The sequence below is a fragment of the Hetaerina americana genome, unplaced genomic scaffold (assembly GCF_022747635.1).
Source record: "Hetaerina americana unplaced genomic scaffold, ioHetAmer1.1.p SCAF_23, whole genome shotgun sequence".
NCBI classification, from domain to species: Eukaryota; Metazoa; Arthropoda; class Insecta; order Odonata; family Calopterygidae; genus Hetaerina; species Hetaerina americana.
In genome coordinates this window covers 7,040-28,783 of record NW_027286797.1, presented here as the reverse complement: position 1 = coordinate 28,783, position 21,744 = coordinate 7,040, and the positions used below count along the sequence as shown (strand labels likewise).

General features: G+C 36.0%; 1 protein-coding gene across 2 annotated transcripts in view; it reads left to right on the top strand.

Annotated features, from left to right (window-relative positions):
• The window catches only part of Pde11 (Phosphodiesterase 11), a 243,498-nt gene extending 228,166 nt beyond the window's left edge, over positions 1-15,332 (top strand). The window contains exons 10-22 of one of the 2 annotated variants that reach the window (XM_071586469.1): positions 2,128-2,191; positions 3,106-3,240; positions 3,342-3,442; positions 3,531-3,630; positions 3,779-3,865; positions 3,961-4,128; positions 4,221-4,330; positions 8,745-8,832; positions 10,199-10,299; positions 12,653-12,794; positions 12,887-12,961; positions 14,374-14,457; positions 14,776-15,332. In XM_071586469.1, the coding sequence (XP_071442570.1) occupies positions 2,128-2,191; positions 3,106-3,240; positions 3,342-3,442; positions 3,531-3,630; positions 3,779-3,865; positions 3,961-4,128; positions 4,221-4,330; positions 8,745-8,832; positions 10,199-10,299; positions 12,653-12,794; positions 12,887-12,961; positions 14,374-14,457; positions 14,776-14,931 (1,411 nt within the window). In that variant the 3' untranslated portion in view covers positions 14,932-15,332. Of the gene's footprint in view, positions 1-2,127; positions 2,192-3,105; positions 3,241-3,341; positions 3,443-3,530; positions 3,631-3,778; positions 3,866-3,960; positions 4,129-4,220; positions 4,331-8,744; positions 8,833-10,198; positions 10,300-12,652; positions 12,795-12,886; positions 12,962-14,373; positions 14,458-14,775 lie in introns of those variants that run through there. The other variant, XM_071586470.1, reaches the window with a different exon arrangement.
• The last annotated feature ends 6,412 nt before the right edge of the window (positions 15,333-21,744 follow it).

The window sequence follows — 21,744 nt, the reverse complement described above, 5'->3', positions numbered from 1 at the left end:
ATCCAATGCATGGCCATACCATCCAATGCATCGGGTAATACATATATAATACTGCCACAAAGTCAACAACAGAAAGAATGCCATTTCAAAGAAGAGGCGGGCTTACCTGATGGAACCTTTTTTTTTACATTGCTAGCATAACAGATGTTATGACTTATCATTGGCAGCTAAAATATAGCAAAGATATTGTAGGATATGAGATTCTTCTAGAGATGATGTGTTATATCTATTGTTCATTTTACTGATAATACTTGATGATGTTCCTTAGATGATAATTATGTAAGAAATCAGCATGTGAAACAAGCCATATTATAATATCTGAACTTAATGTATGATTTAAGCTGAATTCTGGAAGCAAACTGAATTGATTCTCTTACATGCCCGGGAGACATGTTCATTCCAATTAAGGTGAGGGTCAACATTTAACAGGTGGCCTACCCTTCCTTTTGTCACCTGTTATGGAGATGAGAGATAAAAATTTCCATCTTCGTAGTAGATAACCTACTAATGTCAGTTAGATAAGAATCTTAGCCTGCTCAGAGCAACTCCTGTAATATTTACGCCTCACATTTTGTTGGTAGTATTTCATGGTCTACCCAATCAAAAGCTTTACTTGAGTCCAAGTAGACTCCTATTATTTTGTTTTTTAAATTTATTACATTTATAACTAACTTTGTCAGAGGGAGCTTGTTCTATTGACCATCTTTTAAATCCAAAATGATACACTAAAAAAAAAGTTATTGCTTTCAAGATAATGAGCCTTTGACAATAGTCATTCTTAAATGCTTTTCCAAACTGACTAATTAATGATATATAAGTTACTTAAGGTGTTTCTGTCACCTTTGTTTTTTAAAACTGGGACCACCTTGGATGCCTGTAGAGCATCAGGATGCACACCCTCGGAGAGAGATGGATTTCCTAGGGAAGGTAAAGGGGTCAGGATGTCTTTTTTGATTCACTGAGAATTTTACCTGGTACACCATCTAGTTTGTGGGTGAGTTTTTACTCCTGCTTTCCTAAGATAGGAGAGAAGCTCTCTTTCACTGCAAGGATTGAAGTATATTGCCTTGCTTGATCTTAATTTGAACTTCATGATCTCCCTTGAAGTGGGTTGGGGTGCCTAGTAGTAGTAGAAATGAAATATTGAATGCATTTGCTTTTTTAATAGGGTCACTTATAGTACCACCATTGTTGTCATTAGCATAAGATGGTGTTAAGATTAAGTTGTGGGTCATGTTACTCTTATAAATTTTTCAGGCTTTTTGGAGTAATTTCCTTTACCATTCATTGTTATACTCCTTGTTGGATCTCCTTATTACCTGCCTAAACTCTCTCTTAAAAAGAGAATATTATTGATACACTGAGTTTTCATCTGAAGTTTTAAAGGAGTGGTAAATGATAACCTTGTGGTTCATTTAATTCCATATGTTCAAGTACATAATGGTGAAATATACTTGGTGGTTGTCTAATTAAGGCATGCTTTAAACCATATTGAAGTGTGTTGAAACATACATATGTTTTGGTTTTACTAATATGGGAGTAATGGGAGACTTAAAATGTAGGAGAGGAATAGTGTTGAAAACAATGCCGTAGGCTACCATCAGTATGGGTTCCCTCTCAAAATTTTGAATTGGAATGAATATTTTTAAGTTCAAAAAAGATCCTAACAATATCAGTGCATGCGTAAGTCATTGAATCTGCTGTCTGAATAGCTTTATAGACAGATTTTAGCCCACTGTCTGAAAGTCAGCTCTGGGACCAGTAATTTATATATTTACACCACCATTCTTAAATGGCAGCTCCAGAAGTAATGAATATAGAATTAACTAGCTTTTGTATTGGTTTTTGCCATTTAGGATGCATTAGGCGATGAAAATATAGTTAGTTAGTCAGCCCTGTGAAATATATTCCCCTGTATCAACTAGTTCTTGTTAATTAACGTTATGGAAAATTTTAAGTTCTTTTGTTTGCATTGTATTTTGTGTGTGCCTGTAGTTGGCATGAAGAGAGAGTGCAGTTTAATTGTTCACAAATTTAATCATTCATCTATTTAATCGTAATGATTGACATGTTTAATCAATGGTAATGAATTTTCCTCCTTGATTGACCTTGATATTTTCCTTTCAGCCCATTTGAGAGTCGATTTCCCATTAATATTGGAATAACAGGTCATGTTGCCACCACCGGTGAGGTATGTACATCCAAATCATCAATTATCAATCATTATCAAGTAAATAATAATTTTATTCCAAAATTAAGGCTAGTATTTGGTCAATCATTATCATCAGATGCCACTCAGCATCATCTAAATTCCTGAATATAATTCATTAAAAAAATTGAATTAAATGTAATTGCATGATAAATTTTAATCAATTAAGGGTGTAAGTTCTATTGAAATGAATGAATAAGTCATTTTTTATTGGCCATTTCTACTGAATCGTTTATTACCTGTGCTCATTTCTAAAGCTACTCCCTAGATAAATTCCCTTGATAAATATTCCTAAAATAGGTAGATTCATGCTTAACTTATTTGGGTAAACAATGAGAAAAAAGTTCTGCAACTCATTGCATTTAGGTGCATGTGTATGAATATGTATGAGGCTGTCATTTTTGCATGTATAAAACACCTTAGTGGGCCGCGGTAGTCCAGGGGGTAGAGCATTGGGCTTCTGACCAGAGGGTCCCGGGTTCGATTCCCGGGCGAGGCACTCTGGGCACCTGAAGCTCCACCCAAGCTACAGTGATTTTTCGGGTACCAGATCTTCCTGGGAAACCATAACCGGCACAGGGAAAGGAACTGGCCCCCCTACCCTGATGTGTGAATTTCACATGCCGTATAGGGCTTAGTACTGGGTGAACTCTACCGTCACCTACTAAACTGACCTTCGGGTTGATTACTGTGTTTATGGTTTTTTTAAGACACCTTAAACTGTAAGGACTTTATATTGAAAATGGTTGGAAAAACTTCTATTTTAACTGTCCTATTTCAAACATTTAACTATTGAAGGTGGAAGTTTACAATAACAGGGAAAATTCACTTTTTAGTACATGTTTTTGTCATTTCCTAATGCCGTTTTTACTTCCATATTTATGTTCATTTCTCAGACAGTCAATATACCTGATGCATACCAGGATGACAGGTTTGATAAGTTAGTGGATGAAGGAACTGGTTTTTGCCACAGAAATATTTTATGCATGGCAATTAAGAATTCATCCGGACAGATCATAGGTGTTATTCAGGTGAGACCCTAAACCCACTGATTTTACGTTATTATGCACCTAATTGTGTTAATAAGAATGCATATTTTCTGTGCTGTTCTAGCATGAATTGTTTATTTCAGCTGATCAATAAATATGATAACATGGTTTTTACCAAAAATGATGAAAATTTTGTTGAGGCTTTTGCAATTTTTTGTGGAATGGGGATTCACAATACGCACATGTAAGTTTTACAAATTGGTTTTGTATGGCTTCAAAAAGAATTGATTTGAAGGCTTTGAATGCATTGTGCATTTCAATTGTAATTTCAGGTATGAAAAAGCAGTCATAGCCATGGCAAAGCAAAGTGTTACATTGGAAGTTTTGAGCTATCATGCCTCTGCTACTTTAAAAGATGCAAAGAGGTTAAAGGTAATAGTAGTGATCTTGCATTTAGTGTTGATTAGTTTTATTGTCATTTGGTATTATCTCGTAAATCTGTAGTGATGTAGAGGTATTGTGTTTTGTTTGAATACAACAAACTACTGTATAAGATATAATCATGTTCATTATATTTCAGAGTTTGCTTGTACCATCGGCACAGAACTTGATGCTACATGACTTAAAATTTGATGACATTAATTTCAGTGATGATGATACCCTAAAGGTCTGTTACTGGCTAAAATGAATGGAAGTTCTTTGTCTGTACATACCAAGAATGAAAGTACCCTTAATTAATACCCATTATTACATTGATTTCAGGCATGTTTAAGGATGTTTCTTGACTTGGATTTTATAGAACGATTTCACATAGATTATGAAGTTTTATGTAGATGGTTATTAAGTGTAAAGAAAAATTATAGGAATGTAACGTATCATAATTGGAGGCATGCCTTTAATGTTGCACAGATGATGTTTTCCATAATCACGGTATGTTTCATAATGCTAAAAACTCTCTTGAGTGAAATAAAAAGTTATCAGGGTATGGTATTTAAAAATTCCTCCAATTTTTAAATTGACAGGCCACTCAATGGTGGAAGATATTTGGAGAGATTGAGTGCCTGGGCCTTATGATTGCATGCCTATGCCATGACCTAGACCATCGTGGCACAAATAATTCATTCCAAATAAAGTAAGTTTCTCGTGGAATCAGTTATTTATTGGGTGCATTTTTTAACTATTATAGTCCCAGCCTCCATTATCTGGTGTTTGCAAACAATGACGTATTTTTTATAGGTATAAATGTTTTCTGATAGAAATGCGTATGGAAGCTAATATTGATAATCTGAAGCAAATTTTTTCATTAAGAGCTTTTAAACTTACAAGATATTGAATGTAATTTAATTATGTTGTTTTCATTCAATTTAAATTTAGAAAAAGACAGGTGGTAGATTTTTAGTGTAAACAAATGTGTCCAAGGATATGCTGCCTGTGGAAATTTTTGCTAATACCCCTATAAATATGTCTGCTAGCACTGTAAGGGCATATAAGGACACCCTCATAGTGCCAGTTTAGTGTGCAGTTTAAGCTTTTGATAAATAGTCTATGGGCTCTCATTTACCACGGCACGCATATAAATCAGTGCCCTGTGGTTAGAATCCAAGTTTAATATCAGAGTTGCCATACTAGTTTTATCTTCAAATGATCATTGTTAAATCTAAGTTTCAAATCAAAACTATTTAAACATCAAGTCAAACCTGTCTGTAATCTTTGAGTGGTAACAATGATGTATCTTTCATGCACTTGTGGCAGAGGTCATATTGTTCAATTAGCTCAATAAAAATCCTTGATGTTTAAGATAATGTTCATGTCTTGGCCATAGATGCATGATTAAGTCAGTGATAAGGCCCACACAACTAATTGGGACCGTATATCCACATTTAGGTTGTGGTTAATGTGCAATCTGCAAAAATTTTAACTGAAGTTTGATATGAATTTGGTGTTTTTTTCATTATCAGCAGTGGAATTTTTGGAAAATTGTTTTAGAAAGATCATTTCACAAAGAAACTGTCCCAAGTCATTCATTTTATGCATGCAAGTCACCTACAAAACATAAAGCTGAACTCAAGTTTATGTTATGTTGTTTTTTAGGTTTTCACTCAAGATTTTTGATTACTGTAAAGTAAATATTCTTAAAATTATTTTGCTATTTTTATTGGCTTTTATTTTATAGATCAGATTAATCAGTGCCCACATAATTATAAAAGTCCAAGTGGCAGTAAGTTACACTGCATTTATATGAGTTTAAAAGTTCACAATGTTTTACATGAATCAAGTTGGACATTTTCATCGTTTATCCCAGGGTATAAGTTTACCCTAGAATTATTTATTTAATTTTGCATCTTCAAAACTTATGCGTACTGAGTTTCATGAAGGCTTACATGCAGTGATATATGGTTCAGTAAGTTCTTGATTTTTGTTATCCTTTTGTCATCGATTAACATCATCCATCATCTACGGAGAAGGTAAATAGGAGTTATGATCATAGATATCCAGTGATTGTCATTGAATTCTACTTAACCATAATTCTTTTCCAGAGAATCTAATAAGTCAGACTGATTTATGTGAGACATTTTCAGTATGTATCACCAGAGTAAATTGAAAACTTATTGTTTTCAGTTTGAAAATAAGTATTGCTTGCATATTGTTTACTAGATATGCTTATCACTTATACAGTATAAGTATTCTTTTAGGTAGAATTTTTTGGATAAAGAAAATATTCGAAACTTGTGAATATTACCACATGTATTTGCCCTCTTAATCAGTATGAGAATCAGAATGTATTTCCATTTTTCTTTGATTTTATCTAACCATGTTCAAATCGCATCCTTTTTCTTGAGATTTTAGTAAATATGTGTAAAGGAGAGATCCATTCATTTAAAATTCTGTTAGATGCCCCAGTAGTTGTATTCTACAGCCTACTTGTTTTCAAGTGTTTGAAGTGGAGGCAGAACACTAATTTTTGAGAGGAAGAAAGTAAACTTAACAGTTTCAGGTTTAACTTTGTGGAATTCCTTAAATATAGGGCTAAAAAGAAACAGAATATTTCCATCATAAAGATTTAATACTTCACGACCATGGTTTCGATGCTGCGCATCATAATCAGGTAATGTACATCAACATTTTTCAACTTATATAGTCTGGCTCCAAGAGGGGAGTAAGGGAGAGGAGAGATGGTAAGGTAGGGGGAGTAAGGGAGAGGGGGTAAGTTGAGTCCAGGTGCATCAACCCATTAGTGGTCTAGGGAAGGGAGAGGCTCTGCATTGGAAGGTTACTGGCTCAAATTTGTGAAATTTTATATTAATTAAATGATTATTAAATGAAAAACGCAATCTAACTCTTAACCACTTCTTAGAAATAGAGGTAGAAAAACCAACACATTGTGTTCTACATTTAATAAGGGGGGTGTTTGTCTACTATGGTTTGACCTTTATTAAGGAATGGTTGATGATCATCACTGCCTTCAAAATATCACTGCCTTTAAATATGACTCCAATATCTTTCCGCACCAACCCTACCCCCACCAAGGCAGTGATGATCATCGACCCTCCCTTAATAATGGTCAAACCATTGTAGACAAACACCCCCCTTCATTAAATGCAGAACACAATGTGTTTTTTTCCGCTGCTATCTCTAAGAACAGTAGAGTATTAAATTGTGTTCTTCATTTAATGATCACTTAAATAATATAATCTCTCACAAATTTGAGCCAGTAACCTTCCAATACATACCCACCCTCTCCCCTGGACCACTAATGGGTTGCTGCACTCAAACTCAACTTACCCCCTTACTCCCCCAACTACCCTACATACTCCCCCTACCTTACCCCCTCTCCCCCCTCCCCCTTCTGGAGCCAGACTATCTAAGTTGAAAAATGTTGATGTATGTTACCTGATGATGATGCGCAGCATCGAAACCATGGTCGTGAAATATTACATTTCTATTGTGGAAATGTCATGTTTCTTTTTACCTTTATATGGGAGAAAGTAATATTTGAGCCTTAAAAAAATTGAATATTTTCCTCTCAAGACATTCACTATCGTAAAAAACCAGTTTGGAACAGATTATAGAAGAATTTTTGTTGATAGTTTTTCTGATAAGAATTTAGTACTTCTATATTAAACATGAAGCAGTTACATAGCAGGAAATGAGCCATTATTGATGGCTGGAATATTGAGAGGGAAAATTGAGGAAGCAGTATGAGAAAGAAGTGTGACCTCAGCAGATGGGCTATCTATTCCTGATAATCAAAACTCTCTTATCATTGTGGATCAGTTTGAGGGAATACTCATCCCAGAGGCATACACCCACTATATTCTGGTTAATGAGGTATTTTATACCTTATAATTTGCTTAAATGGCACTTCTTTTAAAAAAGTATACTACCCACTTTTTATGACCATGGCTAAAGCTTCACAAACTTTTCACATAATTAAAAGCAGAGAAAATAATGGAAGTTTTGTGTGCACATGATAGCGAGTGCTGTTGTACATAGGCAATCATTTCTTCTGAAGCTCAAATTTCAAAAGGAAAGGGTACTGGCACTGATTGTAATTAAATTGAATTTTAAATGGATTAAAATTCTCTTCTGCCATAACTCTTGTTCAGGCAAACACTAAGTCAGACTGTGATTTATGTTGGACATTTTTGGCATGCCTCTCCAGAGTAAATTGAAAACTTATAATATCCAGTTTGCAAATAAGTATTGCCAGAACACTATATACTAGATAGGCTAGATATTAAGCATGGGTCTTCCATTGGCAAGAAATTCTGGCTCTGGAGTACCAACATTTTTATAAACTCATAAGTCAGTTAAGGTCTTGTTACATTCAAAAGCATTGTTTGATTACACAATACGTTACTATTTCAAAGCTCGAGACCTTTGCAGAGCCTGAAAGTAGGGTGAGATTAAGTTGATTTTAGGAAAAGGCTACTTGGATCATCCACTGAGTCAATTCTTCCATTGATAACATCAATGTTTTGGGAAACATTTGTGTCATTGATGGAGGAATTGACCCATGGAAGGACCTGAGAGTAGCCTATTCCACAGCAATTCATCGGGAAAACACAAGATCATACTTCATCAAGTCAATTATTTGTCTTTTTATCTGCTGGTGCTGTAACTTGTATAATATTTCACAGTTTATGAGAGTTAAAAAAATGTTAACATATAACCTATATTTTAATAAATTTCTATATTTTTCTAGTTCTCTTCATCGCATCTTTCCTTCCACTTACACCCAGAGGGTGGATAGTTTGTCGTATTTTCTAATTTGTCATGTTAAATTCTCAAGATTTGAAATATAATTTATTTACCAAAGGATGGAAGTTCCTATTTTAACTTCATACTCATGAACATTTATGAAAAGGCAAAATGTTGACAATACAGAAGTTACGCTAATTATTGGAAATTGTGAACATGTTCCAAGTCTGCTTAAAGAAAAAGATTTTACAAAAAACTTGAATGGCATTACTTGAGAGATGTAGATAAAAACTAATGTAGCAAACATTTTGTATCAAGTAATGATCAAACATTTTTACTTATAGGGCCTCCTCACCACTTGCACAGCTTTACTCCACTTCCACAATGGAACATCACCACTTTGATCAGTGTATTATGATTTTGAACAGTCAGGTAAGGAGTGGTATGATGGCTCATCTCTAGAGGAATCTCATATCCTACAATATCTTTGCTATATTTTAGCTGCCAATGATAAGTCATAACATCTGTTATGCTAGCAATGTAAAAAAAAAGGTTCCATCAGGTAAGCCCGCCTCTTCTTTGAAATGGCATTCTTTCTGTTGTTGACTTTGTGGCAGTATTATATATGTATTACCCGATGCATTGGATGGTATGGCCATGCATTGGATGGTATGATATGATGTTCAGCTTATCAAAATACTGCATTTACCTGAATATAAGGTGGTTATAGGCCAAAGGTTGACTGAATTAGGTGTCCCAGGAGCAGTGTGTTAAATATGCATTTGCTTGATTCAATATTTAAAATTTCTCCAGATTTTTGGTTATTTGGTGCCTGGGTTTTTCAATGACATCATATGTGTAGTTAGATTCTAAAATCAGAATTTCCATACACCCTGTGCTAAATGATGTGTGTCCATCTAGTTAAGAGGCAGCATTAATAATAAGTTCTCTTCTATGTATTTTACTCAAGCTAACGTGTAAATTGAAATTTTCAAGCATGGTAAAATATGAAAGATGATAGTACTAGTTGTTAATAATCATGTTTTAGGCGCTTGATAGCCTGTATCATTTTGCTTCACAAAAGATCCCAAGAAAAGCACATCATCTGACGCAATCCATGACTGAGGTAGGATTTCAACATTTAGATTTAGAGCTGGCGGTCATATCCAGTGTTGTGAGTTTCCAGGTTTGACTCCTGGAATTAGAAGACTGTAATAACAGTCACTTGCTGAGTAACTTAGGTAATCTGTCATCTAGTATGCTTCTGGGCTGATCCAAAGGTAATGTGTTTGAATCACGTTTTGGGCATTGAAGAAGTGTTATGAAATGAGTATCCTGATTAAAATGCATGAAGCTATTTGATGAATCTAAGCCTGATGGAATGAGTAAAATTGCTAATGCAATATTACTTGAAAGGTTAATCTTTGATAAGCCCAAGTGGTTTAATGTAATAAATCTAACCTGCCCACTTAAATGCTTAACGCACAAAAAACATTAGCCACCTTATTTGTGTATTTCAGCCACTTTCCTCTTATATCCATGTAGGCGCAGTTTTAAGCCTAGTACGTTGGCTGTTCAACTAAATGCCTTGTTTTTTCTTGAGGAACATATCTACTTTCTATCATATTGCTCTAGTGGTTCATATAATATAAGTTTCCATTCAAAGAAACTTTTGATTCTTCTTCCAAAATAAATCTATACTGCTATGTAAAGAATGCATACATCTTTTTTCTGATAAGTATATGTTTTAAATGACTGTTATGTATCTTACTACAAAGTACCTGCTTTTTATTTACAGGGAAATCAGATATTGAGCAACATATCATCTGAAGAGTACTCTAGAATTATAAAAGTACTGGAAGATGCTATCCTTTCCACAGATCTGGCTGTATACTTTAGGTTGATTCAACTTTTCCTTTCTATATCTAGTACTTGAAAGTTTCATTCAACTCAGTGGAGTGCATATGGCTACAAAATATATTGAAATTTACCTCAAAAAATAATATTAATATTTTCTATAGGAAAAGCTTATTGTCACTTCATATTCCTTGGTTGTCAACCTCTTGTTCAGAATAAAAATATCTCCCACTATTGGATGCTAGAGGTGAAATACTACCTTGATCAAAAGGTTCCCGGAATAACCACCGTGTGGCGCTCCCATCGTTCCGATTTGAGTTCTGTTTTTTTTGTTAAATTGGTACATCTGTTGTTGATATTCCCTTCAAATCTTAGTGTCATAACTTGACATTTGCAAAAGTTACGTAGCCAAGAGTACATCTATCTCTGTGTGTGTTGGCGATTTTTTACAATTGCAGAAATGGATTTAAATTTGCAACAACGAACTTGTATTAAATTTTGCGTAAAAAACGGATTTAGTGGCGCACGGACGTTGGAAATGTTGGAAAAGTGTTTCGGCAACGATTCTCTAAAAAAACGGTCGTTTACCAGTGGCACGAGCGGTTCAGAAGTGGTCGTGAGTCAATCGAAGATGATGAACGCAGTGGCAGACCATCGACATCGAAAGTCGGTGAAAAAATTGATAAAGTAAAAGAAATGTTGGTCAATAACCGCAAATTAACCATCAGAGAAATAGCGGAGGACTTGAACATTGCCTATGGATCCGCCCAAGACATTGTGGTTAATGATTTGGGTTTCCGTCGTGTAGCAGCAAAGTACCTCAATTTCATGCAAAAAAGAGACCGTGTTGACGTCGCAAAAGACATGATTTGCGAGGCTGAATCCGATCCCACATTCATCAAAAGGATCATTACTGGAGACGAGACGTGGGTTTATGAGTACGACACGCAATCCAGACATCAGGCAAGTGAATGGCGTTCACCAAATGAGCCGAGACCAAAAAAACCACGTCGTTTTCAGTCAAAAAAGAAGGCAATGCTGACGGTTTTCATGGATTACAACGGTGTAGTGCATCATGAATTTTTGCCAGAAGGCCAGACAGTAAACAAAGAGTATTATTTGGGCGTTATGAGACGTTTGCGTGAAGCAATTCGCCGAAAGAGACCAGAAATGTGGGCAGAAAACTCGTGGATTTTGCACCATGATAACGCACCGTCGCACAGTGCTATCATTATTCGTAATTTTTTGACGAAAAATGCAACAAATACCATCCAACAGCCACCGAATTCACCTGATTTGGCTCCCTGTGACTTCTTTCTGTTCAATCGAGTTAAAAAACCATTACGGGGAACGCGTTTTAGCAGCCGAGAGGAAGTAATGGAAAAATCGCAGGAAGCACTGATGGACATACCGAAAACCGAATATAAAAAATGTTTCGAGGATTGGATCAAGCGCTGGCATAAGTGTGTTGCAGTCGATGGGGATTACTTTGAAGGGGACAATATAGATTTAGATGAATAAACTTGTATTTTTAATTTTCTGAATAAATTCCGGGAAATTTTTGATCAAGGTAGTACTTTTTGCATGAGTTCAGAAGGTGGTGTTGTTACAATTGAGGTATCATGAATGGAATTTTTTGCTCGTGATCAATATGTTATACTCGTGCTCCCCAAATGTTTAGAAATGATTGAATTTGATTACAAGTATCTTTATAAAACATTTGACTTTGCCATGCCAAACCTTAAGAGTATTGGCATGGGAGGAAAAATCAATTCACCCTGCAATGAGTTATAAATGGACTTAAAATTTTGTAGTACTATGGCAATAATGTGATTTATCTCAACCTTCATTGTTAAATATTAAGTCTCTTTGTAACCGGTGCACCATCATAATTAATACTATGATAATTTTTTCAAGTTACTCTTGACATAGCCAATTAAAATGATACAATCATAAGAATTGCTGATATTTTGGAGCAATCCCTATAGCCACAAAAATTTTAGGTGGAAAGTTAAATGACTTTGAAAATGCATTCTATTATATGGTCCTTGGTTTAGAATTGCGATAATGTTTTTGGTTTACCTCTGAACTGCTGATATTGAATTGAGATTTAGTATGGCACTTCACAATTGCTGGAATAATAATATGAAAACAACTTATGAAGTATAAAGAGTTTGAGCCTCTATGGCCACTGTAGTCATGAAATGTGGTAATTAAGCACTTTGAGTTTTGGATCTGTATATATTGGCTCTCAAAAAAGGTATGTAAGATTCTTATTGTATGTTTTTAAAGCCATGCTCAGAGGAAACAACTAGTACTTGCTATTAAATTTAACATGAAGAATTTGAATCCCACTTCTTTTTGTGTGATCTGATGAAAAATTATTTGTTCTAAGGAAGCGAGGTGCCTTCTTCAATTTAGTGCGCTCAGACTCGTACAACTGGGTGTGGGAGGACCATCGGGAGCTCCTGAGAGCAATGACAATGACCGTCTGTGATTTGGCTGCCATAACAAAGCCATGGGAAGTGGAGAGGAGAGTAAGTGGAATTGGTAATATTGGGATTTCATGCAACTAATGGAGCCATATAACTTTGAAATATTTCTTGTGTTGTCCTGGTTAATATTTCAGGTAGCTGAACTGGTTTCCAGTGAATTTTTCGAGCAAGGAGATATGGAGAGAGAAGAACTGAATATCACCCCTATTGTGAGTTCAAATTTTTTTTGGTACATTTTGATTAATAAAGGTAGTGAGAAGCCTGAAGTAGGTCAATTGGGCCCGTTCAAAGTGTGATACTGATAATATGCAACCTGAGTACATTAAGTATTGACATAGGCAGATGTTCTTGCAAATGTAATCTGTCGGGGTTTGAATATTCTTACCTATGATTGGAAACTTGAAAGGGCATTAATTGGTGTGCATGTGCACATCTGACTACTATAGTGAATGCATCACATGATCTATAGAGTACTATAGAATTCATTTGCATATTAATTCATATTTGTTGTGGGCAATGCATAGTCAAACACTTTAAACGAAAAACAGTGGTTAATTGAAATAAATAATATATGTATATTTTTTACTATGCGGGGAAAAAATTGTAAAAACTTAGATGTGAAGCATTGCTTTCCGATGCAGAATATGATAATTTAAGCAAGATGACAGGCATAGGCATTGTAGGGTTTTGAAAAGTGAGTGTGAAGATGGATATGAAAGGTAAAATGGGGTGAAGAGAGAATGTTTGGGAGAAATCAAGAAGATGCAGGAAGTCTGAATTCATATTGGCAGTGGGATTGTGAATTGAGGAGGGGATGGATGTACGTAATTAAAAATTGGCAATATTTTCCACAAAATTTCTTATGTGTAAAATATAGCCAATTTTTAATTTTTTGTTATTTATGATATTCCATCATATCACACCTTAAATGTCTCTTTTTATGGATGTATGTATTGTTGGGTGACAGGATATGCTTTTTCAGGAGTTGTAAGTAAATTTTTCATGATAATATTTTATCATCTGTCCTTCCCAAACGTATCTTCTCTGGTAGAATACCAATTTTAATAATTTTGTATGTCTCCTGTAACCTTCTTGCTGGTTGGCTCTTGAAAATCCACATTTTCAACAACTCTTTTCTTCATTGAAGAATATATGATCCAGTGCTCACTTGATGGTCGGGCATAAGTCGGCCCCAGTGGCAGTGGAATAACATTCTTGCCTGCTAACCCAGAGGTTGTGGGTTTGATTCCCACCTAGATGGGTTTTCCTCCTCCTAGAGCTTGAGTGCTTGTGTCCTATGTTGTACTTAGCAGTTAGGTGAAAGAAGGGACAATAAAGTCTCAATTTAAGTCCAATTAAAAAAAAGAAGTTAAAAAATAAGTCAATAGCACAGTAGCATTACAAGGTTTGCATTACCCAGGACATTGTTGATTTCAAAATTTCTATTTTATACAGCTGATGTGGCTTCCAAATAGGGCCAATAAAATGAAAGTATCGAGCAAGTTGCATATTTTTCGTAGCATACTCTTAATGCTACCAATCAATTTTTGTGGACTTAAAAAATATGCTATTATGGCCCATGTCAATCTGTTGATTACATTTTTATTGTCTTTGGATTCAGGACATGATGAATCGAGAAAAAGAGGATCAACTGCCATTGATGCAAGTTGGGTTCATTGATTCAATTTGCCTTCCTATTTATGAAGTAAGTACCTGATTAACTGTTTCCAAGAGCAAGTCTATTTTTGACAGAGTTGAAATTGAAATCTCATTAGTCATAAAAATATTTACCTTAAAATTTTTAATAGAACGGCAAATCCATGTAAAAATTTTCCAGTTCTACAACCACTCTGCGAAATAAAATTGTCAGGTGTTGAAACCTGCCTCTACAATATATTTTATTTCTTGGGCATTTCCTTCTAAATCATGTGAAAAGTTATGGACTCTGCACATTTCTATTGGGTATGCCTTTGTGGTACTGATATCTGTATCGGTGGTGCCTCATTAAATGTATTTCTTTTAGGCATTTGCATTATTATCTGATAAACTATCCCCTTTGGAAGAGAGAGTGCGGCAAAATAAGGATCATTGGCTGGAGTTGGCAGCATCTAGAGCAAAGAACCGCCAACAAGAGCAAGAAGAAAGTAGAAAAAATGACAATGACTCATCAAGGCCTTGAATGCCTTCACATACTCTTCTGTGGTGCAAGACTTGATGAAACTGATCATGATGTGATTTTCATGCAAGCAGTGTGAGAAATAAGGAAAATGATTCCTCAGAGGTAAATGATGTTTGCCCAAGCTTGTATTTTCCTTCCCATGCATGAAAATCTTGAGTGTGCGTGTCACAGATAGAGGTGACTTATTGTTTGACATTGTTTGTGATTTTTTAACCAAGAGAAGCACAAAATGAAGACAGTGAGTGGACCATTTTGTGAGTGTGATAATTTAAGAAGAAAATTTTTATATTTATGTATAAAAGAAATGATAGACTCATTATTGTAATATATTTTTAGTAAAACACTTAATTGCTGGTAATGAGGTCATGACGAGGTTTATTTAAGAGTCATTGCTTGCATTTATGTGTACATATATTGTGATTTGTCAATTAATAAATAATTTCCTATTTGTTTCTAAAATACTTCTTCGACCTTTGGTGAATGACCTCAAAAAGATGCATTTATTCATGGATTCACTCCCGACCATGCTTGCACCTTTTAGATTTGATGATTCACCCCTCATTCCAGTGCCCATGGACCACTTTTCTGCCCCACAGTTTCTTCTTCTATATTAACTTCCAAGGGCAATTGAACTGGAAAATATCGTTATTTTTTAACTTATGTCCCTTTTCACATAGGGACACGGAATGTTTTTCAGATCAATGCTTGGCAAAACCTCCTGCAATCCGACATATACAATGATAATAGGTTTTCTCCGCCTGTCTTTATTTTCTGGAGAGTAGGCTCCACAATGGAGCATACATCTCTGACATTGGATTCTCTTTGATGAAGCTAAATTTACCAAAAACGGAAATGGCTACTGGGAGCAAATGAGGAGATCCAAATCTATAGGAGATTTAAATCCATCCGAAGGGGAAAAACTTCAACCAAAATACATGAAGGTCCGCACCTTGCACTTTGGAGGTCCAAGCCTCTTCTTCATAAAATAAAGATAACAAGTAGATGGAGAGAGAATGCGATTACACGTCAATCAGGAGTGACCTGATCCCAACCAGAGGATATCTAAGGATGGCAAAAATGACCTGCTATCCACACCCTAAAGATGATGACGGAGGTAGTAAGAATCAAAGCATTGAAACCTCAACCCCTGGTCCAGTGGAAAACACACAAAGACTTAACCACAATCGTGGGATGTGAAAACAAAGCCTAACAAGGAATATTCTACAAGATAATCAAAATGCAATGATTACTGAGAACAACCTTCAACAAGACAAACAACTTGTTTTCTTCATGCCATATACTAGTCTGTATGATCTACATTCCCCAGATTCATTGTGTGCTTAGAGTGCTCATCCACTACTATGCTGCCCATCAATATTCCTAATGCTTGAAATTTTAGGGGAAATACTGCAATATGAAGCATATTGCAGTTTTGTTCATTGCGTTGCATGCTCATTTTGTTGAATGTACTATTTTTATCCTTAACCCTATGGGATGGATTATTCTATAGATTATCTTATTATATTTATTACATTATATTTGAATCCTAGCCATGACAGATATTATTCTGTGGTGTCCCGAGCCCTACTTGAGGTGCTTTGTGGAGAGCACTTTAAGTGAGTACACCGTCCGTAGAATGGGACGTTAAAGCTGCGGACCCCTTGGCGCCTTTGGTTAAGATCAGCCTAATGCTGATGCCGGGTTTCTCTCTACTCTTCAACCTTTCCTGTTCATCCCTAATGGCACAATTGACCTGAGTTGTCGGTCGCCTCACATAAAAACTACTACTACTTCTCCCAAAAAACTCTTTGAATGTACAGGCATTCAATCTTATTTGGAATGAGAATGTCAGGAAAATGCCTAATTTTAAAACAAATTTCAATAATATCATAATAATAACTGAAACTGAGCATCATAAAAAAATTAAAAATTAAATGCTTCATGGGCTATTAAGAGAGAAGGGTGCTCTACAATAATGGATAATAAGGCACTTAGGCCCAGTGATGAATTTCCTGGGATTTGACAATAAATAAATGTTGGTACATGTGCAACTGCTAATTTTTTAATGTAACAAATCAATTTTCTTTGTTTCAAGTGCTAACAACACAAGAAGTCAATCTTTTCTGTCTGATCCAAGTACATTTTGTCTGACCTGAAAAATGAGGGTGCATGTTCTGGGCCAGGAAATATGGTATCTTGAGTTACAGGAGTAATTCACAAATACAATAATTTAAAACCAATGCCAAAGGGGCAAATGGAGCACTTTGTGAATCAAGGCCAGAGTCAAGTTAAAGGTCAGTCAAATTAAAGAGAGTCAAGATTTAAGATCTTTTATATGATGGACTAAAGAAAAAAGAGATAAATTCCATGTGGTTACAAACAAGAAATATACTGTAAAATGTCAATGCAAAAGTGCAAACAATACGTAATAATAATTTGTGCAGAAAGAGAAAAGTTTACCAATTATACAGAAATGTCATTCGCAAAAAAACCATCATGAATATTTGATGAAAACCAAAATAACACCAAGAATTTTTATGCTATGAATCATCAATACATGCAACCCAGATTATAGTTAGAGACAAGCGAGATGTTAGCTTAATGGAATGGTATGAATATTACAACAATGAAACCAACAGGTATTGAAATATTAACATATGGAAGACAAATTACCTCCACCTGGAAATGACCGCGATAATAATTTGCTTAATTGGTTAAAAGTTGATCAAAATGTAAAATGATAGCATAGCAATACACCTCTTTCCTCATGGATCCATGTTCAGTGAGGGTCAAATGAAATAGAGGAAAGCATGTAGAAGAAAATTCGTAAAGTCTGCAGCTACACCCAAATTTCTATTTTCTACACATCAAAGAATACCAAATCACAATAAACTTTGGGAACACAGTCCAAAGTCCCTCCAAATATATGAAATCAGGGCCTCATTAAAATACACAGGTCTTCGATAAAATACAGGGGTTCGGCACATTACTTTACAGCTTCTCTGATCAAAGTAAACCAAACAATTTGAACAGAATCTCCTTTTCATTATTTTCACAGCCCAGAAAGAGTTAAATTTACATTTTTTTATGAAAAGATATGTAGATTATAAAATCGTAGAGGTTCTTATTATGAGCGTTGTAATAGGAATAGCTGAGATAATGTTTATTACTGTCAAAGGTAGGTTCAAAAATAGGTGTGGGCTAGAATGGTACATAGATCCTTGGTAAATGTGAGAGTATATACAATTCCTTCAAGAAAAGAGCCCGGGGATTCAATACATTATATTCCTAACTAAAAATTCACCTTAAATAGGCATGGGAACAATTCAGGTATAATAGGAATACATTAACAGGTAAAAAATAAATTAAATGGGCATACAGATGGCCATAAAGGGAGTATGGTGATTTTACGAAAATGATCCCTTCAACTGATGAACTAACAATTTTGGGTAACTATACAGGTACACCATCCCCGGACTACAACCTTGACGTGATGGAAGGGCTTGTGCGTTCCGATGACCCCTAGAGCTGTGCTGGCGGGAATAATAATAATTGCTCCTGGTAGGGTCACCCATGCCAGATAGGTCGAAGGTTAGGAGCCAGACGAAAGGTAGTCCACGCAGCGTCTGTTCCTCAGTGAGGCGGCTGCAATGGCGTCTGACCCCAGTGGGGCGGTCAGTAAGTGATGGTGTCACGTTAAAAACACTATTGAGGAAGGCAACGGGAAGCCACCTCAATTATCATTCCCATGATTTAAATGATGGACAATACAGAGATTTTGAGTCCTGGCAACTATGGGCTCAGCCCAATCGGCCGTGTGTCATGCCCGGCAGCGGGGGAGGCAAGGCTTCCGCAGTCGTCATCCCACGAAACCCTTGCAAGGGAAAACCAGCAGCAGTAGGACAGAAGACCCAGGAGAAGAAGACCAAATTAGTGAGAATAGGAACGTGGAATGTTAGCACAATGATGAGGACAAGGGAATTGGAGAATGTTAAGCGAGAGATGGAAAGGGCGAAATATAGATATTTTAGGTCTATACGAGGTGAGATGGAAAGATAGCGGGGATTACTGGAGTGATAATTATAGAATAATATACAGCTGCGAGGACAAGAGCCAACAAAGGGTTGCCATAGTATTAAATGAGGAGGTAGGAAGAAGCATAGTCAACATAGAGCAGGTAACGGATAGAATATTACTAGTAGAGATAAAAGCAGAACCGACGAACTTGGTTATTATTCAGGTATACATGCCACCGAGCAACCATAAGGAAGAGGAGGTCGATAGGATATATGATCAGTTAGAGGACATAATCGTGAGTGTTCCTGCAGGGACACATTTGATAGTGATGGGGGATTGGAATGCGAAATTGATGAAAATTGGAATGGAAGGGTGAGGAGGTCGGGGACTACAGTTTAGGCCCGAGGAATGACCGCGGGGAGGAAGCAGTTGAGACAGGGGCTAGTCATCACCAACACTTGGTTTAAACACCACAAAAGACGCAGGTATACATGGAAAATGCCAGGTGACTCAGAAAGGTATCAGCTAGATTATATTCTGGTTAGACGCGGGTTTAGGAACAGTGTGATAAATTCACACAGCTTCCCAGGAGCGGATGCGTACTCTGACCGCAATTTAGTCGTTATGAAATGTAGCGTCCGGTTCAAAAAGATTAGGCAGGGGCGGCGAGTTAGAAAATGGAATGTAGAAGCATTGAATGGTTTGAAAAGGAAGGAATACAAACAGGCGGTAGAGGATATCATGAAGGATGGTAAAGAGCAAAGTACTATCATAGAAAAATGAGAAAGTATCAAGAAAGGGTTGTCTAAAGCCGCTAAAGACACTATTGGAACCGTTAACGCTAAAAGGACTAGGAAACCATGGATCACGGGTGAGATGATTACAAAGATGGATGAGTGGAGAAAATGGAAGAATATAAATACAGAGTTATGCAAAATGAGGTACAAAGAATTAAACAATAAATTGAGGCGGGCAACAAATGAAGCAAAAGAAGCATGGTGGAAGACGCAGTGCGAGGATATGTAAAGTCTGCAGAGGAAGGGTGTAATCGGTGCGCTGCACACCAAAGGTAAACCTTTATTGGGAAGTAAAAAAGAAAGATCTATGCTAACAGTTAGAGATAAGGCGGGTTAGGTAATAGTTGACACAGGAAATTGCACAAATGTGTAATTTTGCAACTTTTAAGGGTTAAGTCAAAGGTACCCAAAACTCTACTTGATTCAGAGGAATGAATTTAAGGGAGGGAATCGGGATGCTCAAGTTTATTTCTGCAGTGGACGATAACCTAAGTTCCCTGCTCTACATATTTCTACTCATATCATTTCTGGTGTTATTTGGGAGGCATAATGTGGCCATTTTCTATAATCTTATAATGGACTCACAATTCCTCGCAGAAATGTTTTCAAAAATGTTTACCATGTAATTGTTCATTCATCACCATCGGTATTTCAATCCTAGAATTGGTTTCATGCAGCTGCATATTCTAGGGGGAATAACACGTGGTGGTTTCCCATTGCCTTCCATATCGCAGTACTGTGGCCAATACCACAAACTTCTATTTGCTCGGCAGACTCTCTCAGTCTGCGCCACCAATGTGGTATTGTCTTGTTCCGAACAACCATGGACAAATTTTTGAAATAGCTGAAAATTTTCACTGGTCACAGGAATCGAACCAGCGACCTTTAGCTCCACAGGCAGACACTGTGGTGTACCTTCACCATATTTGAATGAACTACTTTTAAAGGTGAACTGAATTTGGCTGTACCAATGCCATTCATTAATATATACCGAATTTACTGTGAATAATAAATGTAAATGCATTACCTACATTTAAAATACTTTTACCTACCCTTCTCCTCAATGAATTATGGGACAGCAAACATTTTTCTTGATGCCATTCACTTTCTCTAGGCTTAAAACATCATCCATAATCAAGTATTTCCTGAACTATATACTTAAAATGTTTGCTTCACTGATATCTTGCTGGTTGCAAATCAAAAACGAAATGAGTTCCTCAGCTGCACACAATATTTATACTGAGGTTTTTGTCTAAGGAAAGTTATCATAAGAATGGCAGAATTCCCATGATGTGTTTGGCTGGAATTCCTCTAATATAATCACAAATAATAATTTTGACCGATTTTACTTGCATTTTTAAAAAGTTGAATATCTGAATTTAATAATTTGACACTCACAGTACACTCTAATTTAAAGCAGTGCCATGAGCCTCAAAATGGCTAAATCTGCATTTCATCTTATGTTTCAAAAGTGCAATGATAAATTTCAAAACCACTGGTTCTACCTTCCTCCAAAAATCAAAATCCATGCTGAGCATTTATGATCAGAAAAGCTATTTTTTAATAGTTGAACCGTAATCTAGCAGCATTATCTACCTCAAGACTACATTCATTTCACTCACCAAGGTCAGAATTTTTTCCAACACATGGGGAACCCAAGGGCTTCTTAACTACCTTGAAATAAGCAAAAGTTGTATTGTATATTACTGCCAACTGTTAAAATTAGAAAAATTTACATATATAGGGAACGTATTTCTATGGCTACATATGCAATGGGGAACATGTTTCCATTTTATTCTCTAATATGGTGGTCAGGAGATGAAGAACAGAAGAGGGAATTAGGAAAACTCAAGTAATACACCAAAGCACCATGACCACACATCACACAGCACCTCTTCTAAAAGAGAAATCAATAATGGGTTAATTATAAAAAAAGGACTAGTGGACTTTTAAGAAAAGCCATTCCATCAATGCATGACGAAAAATATCAGCTCACTCA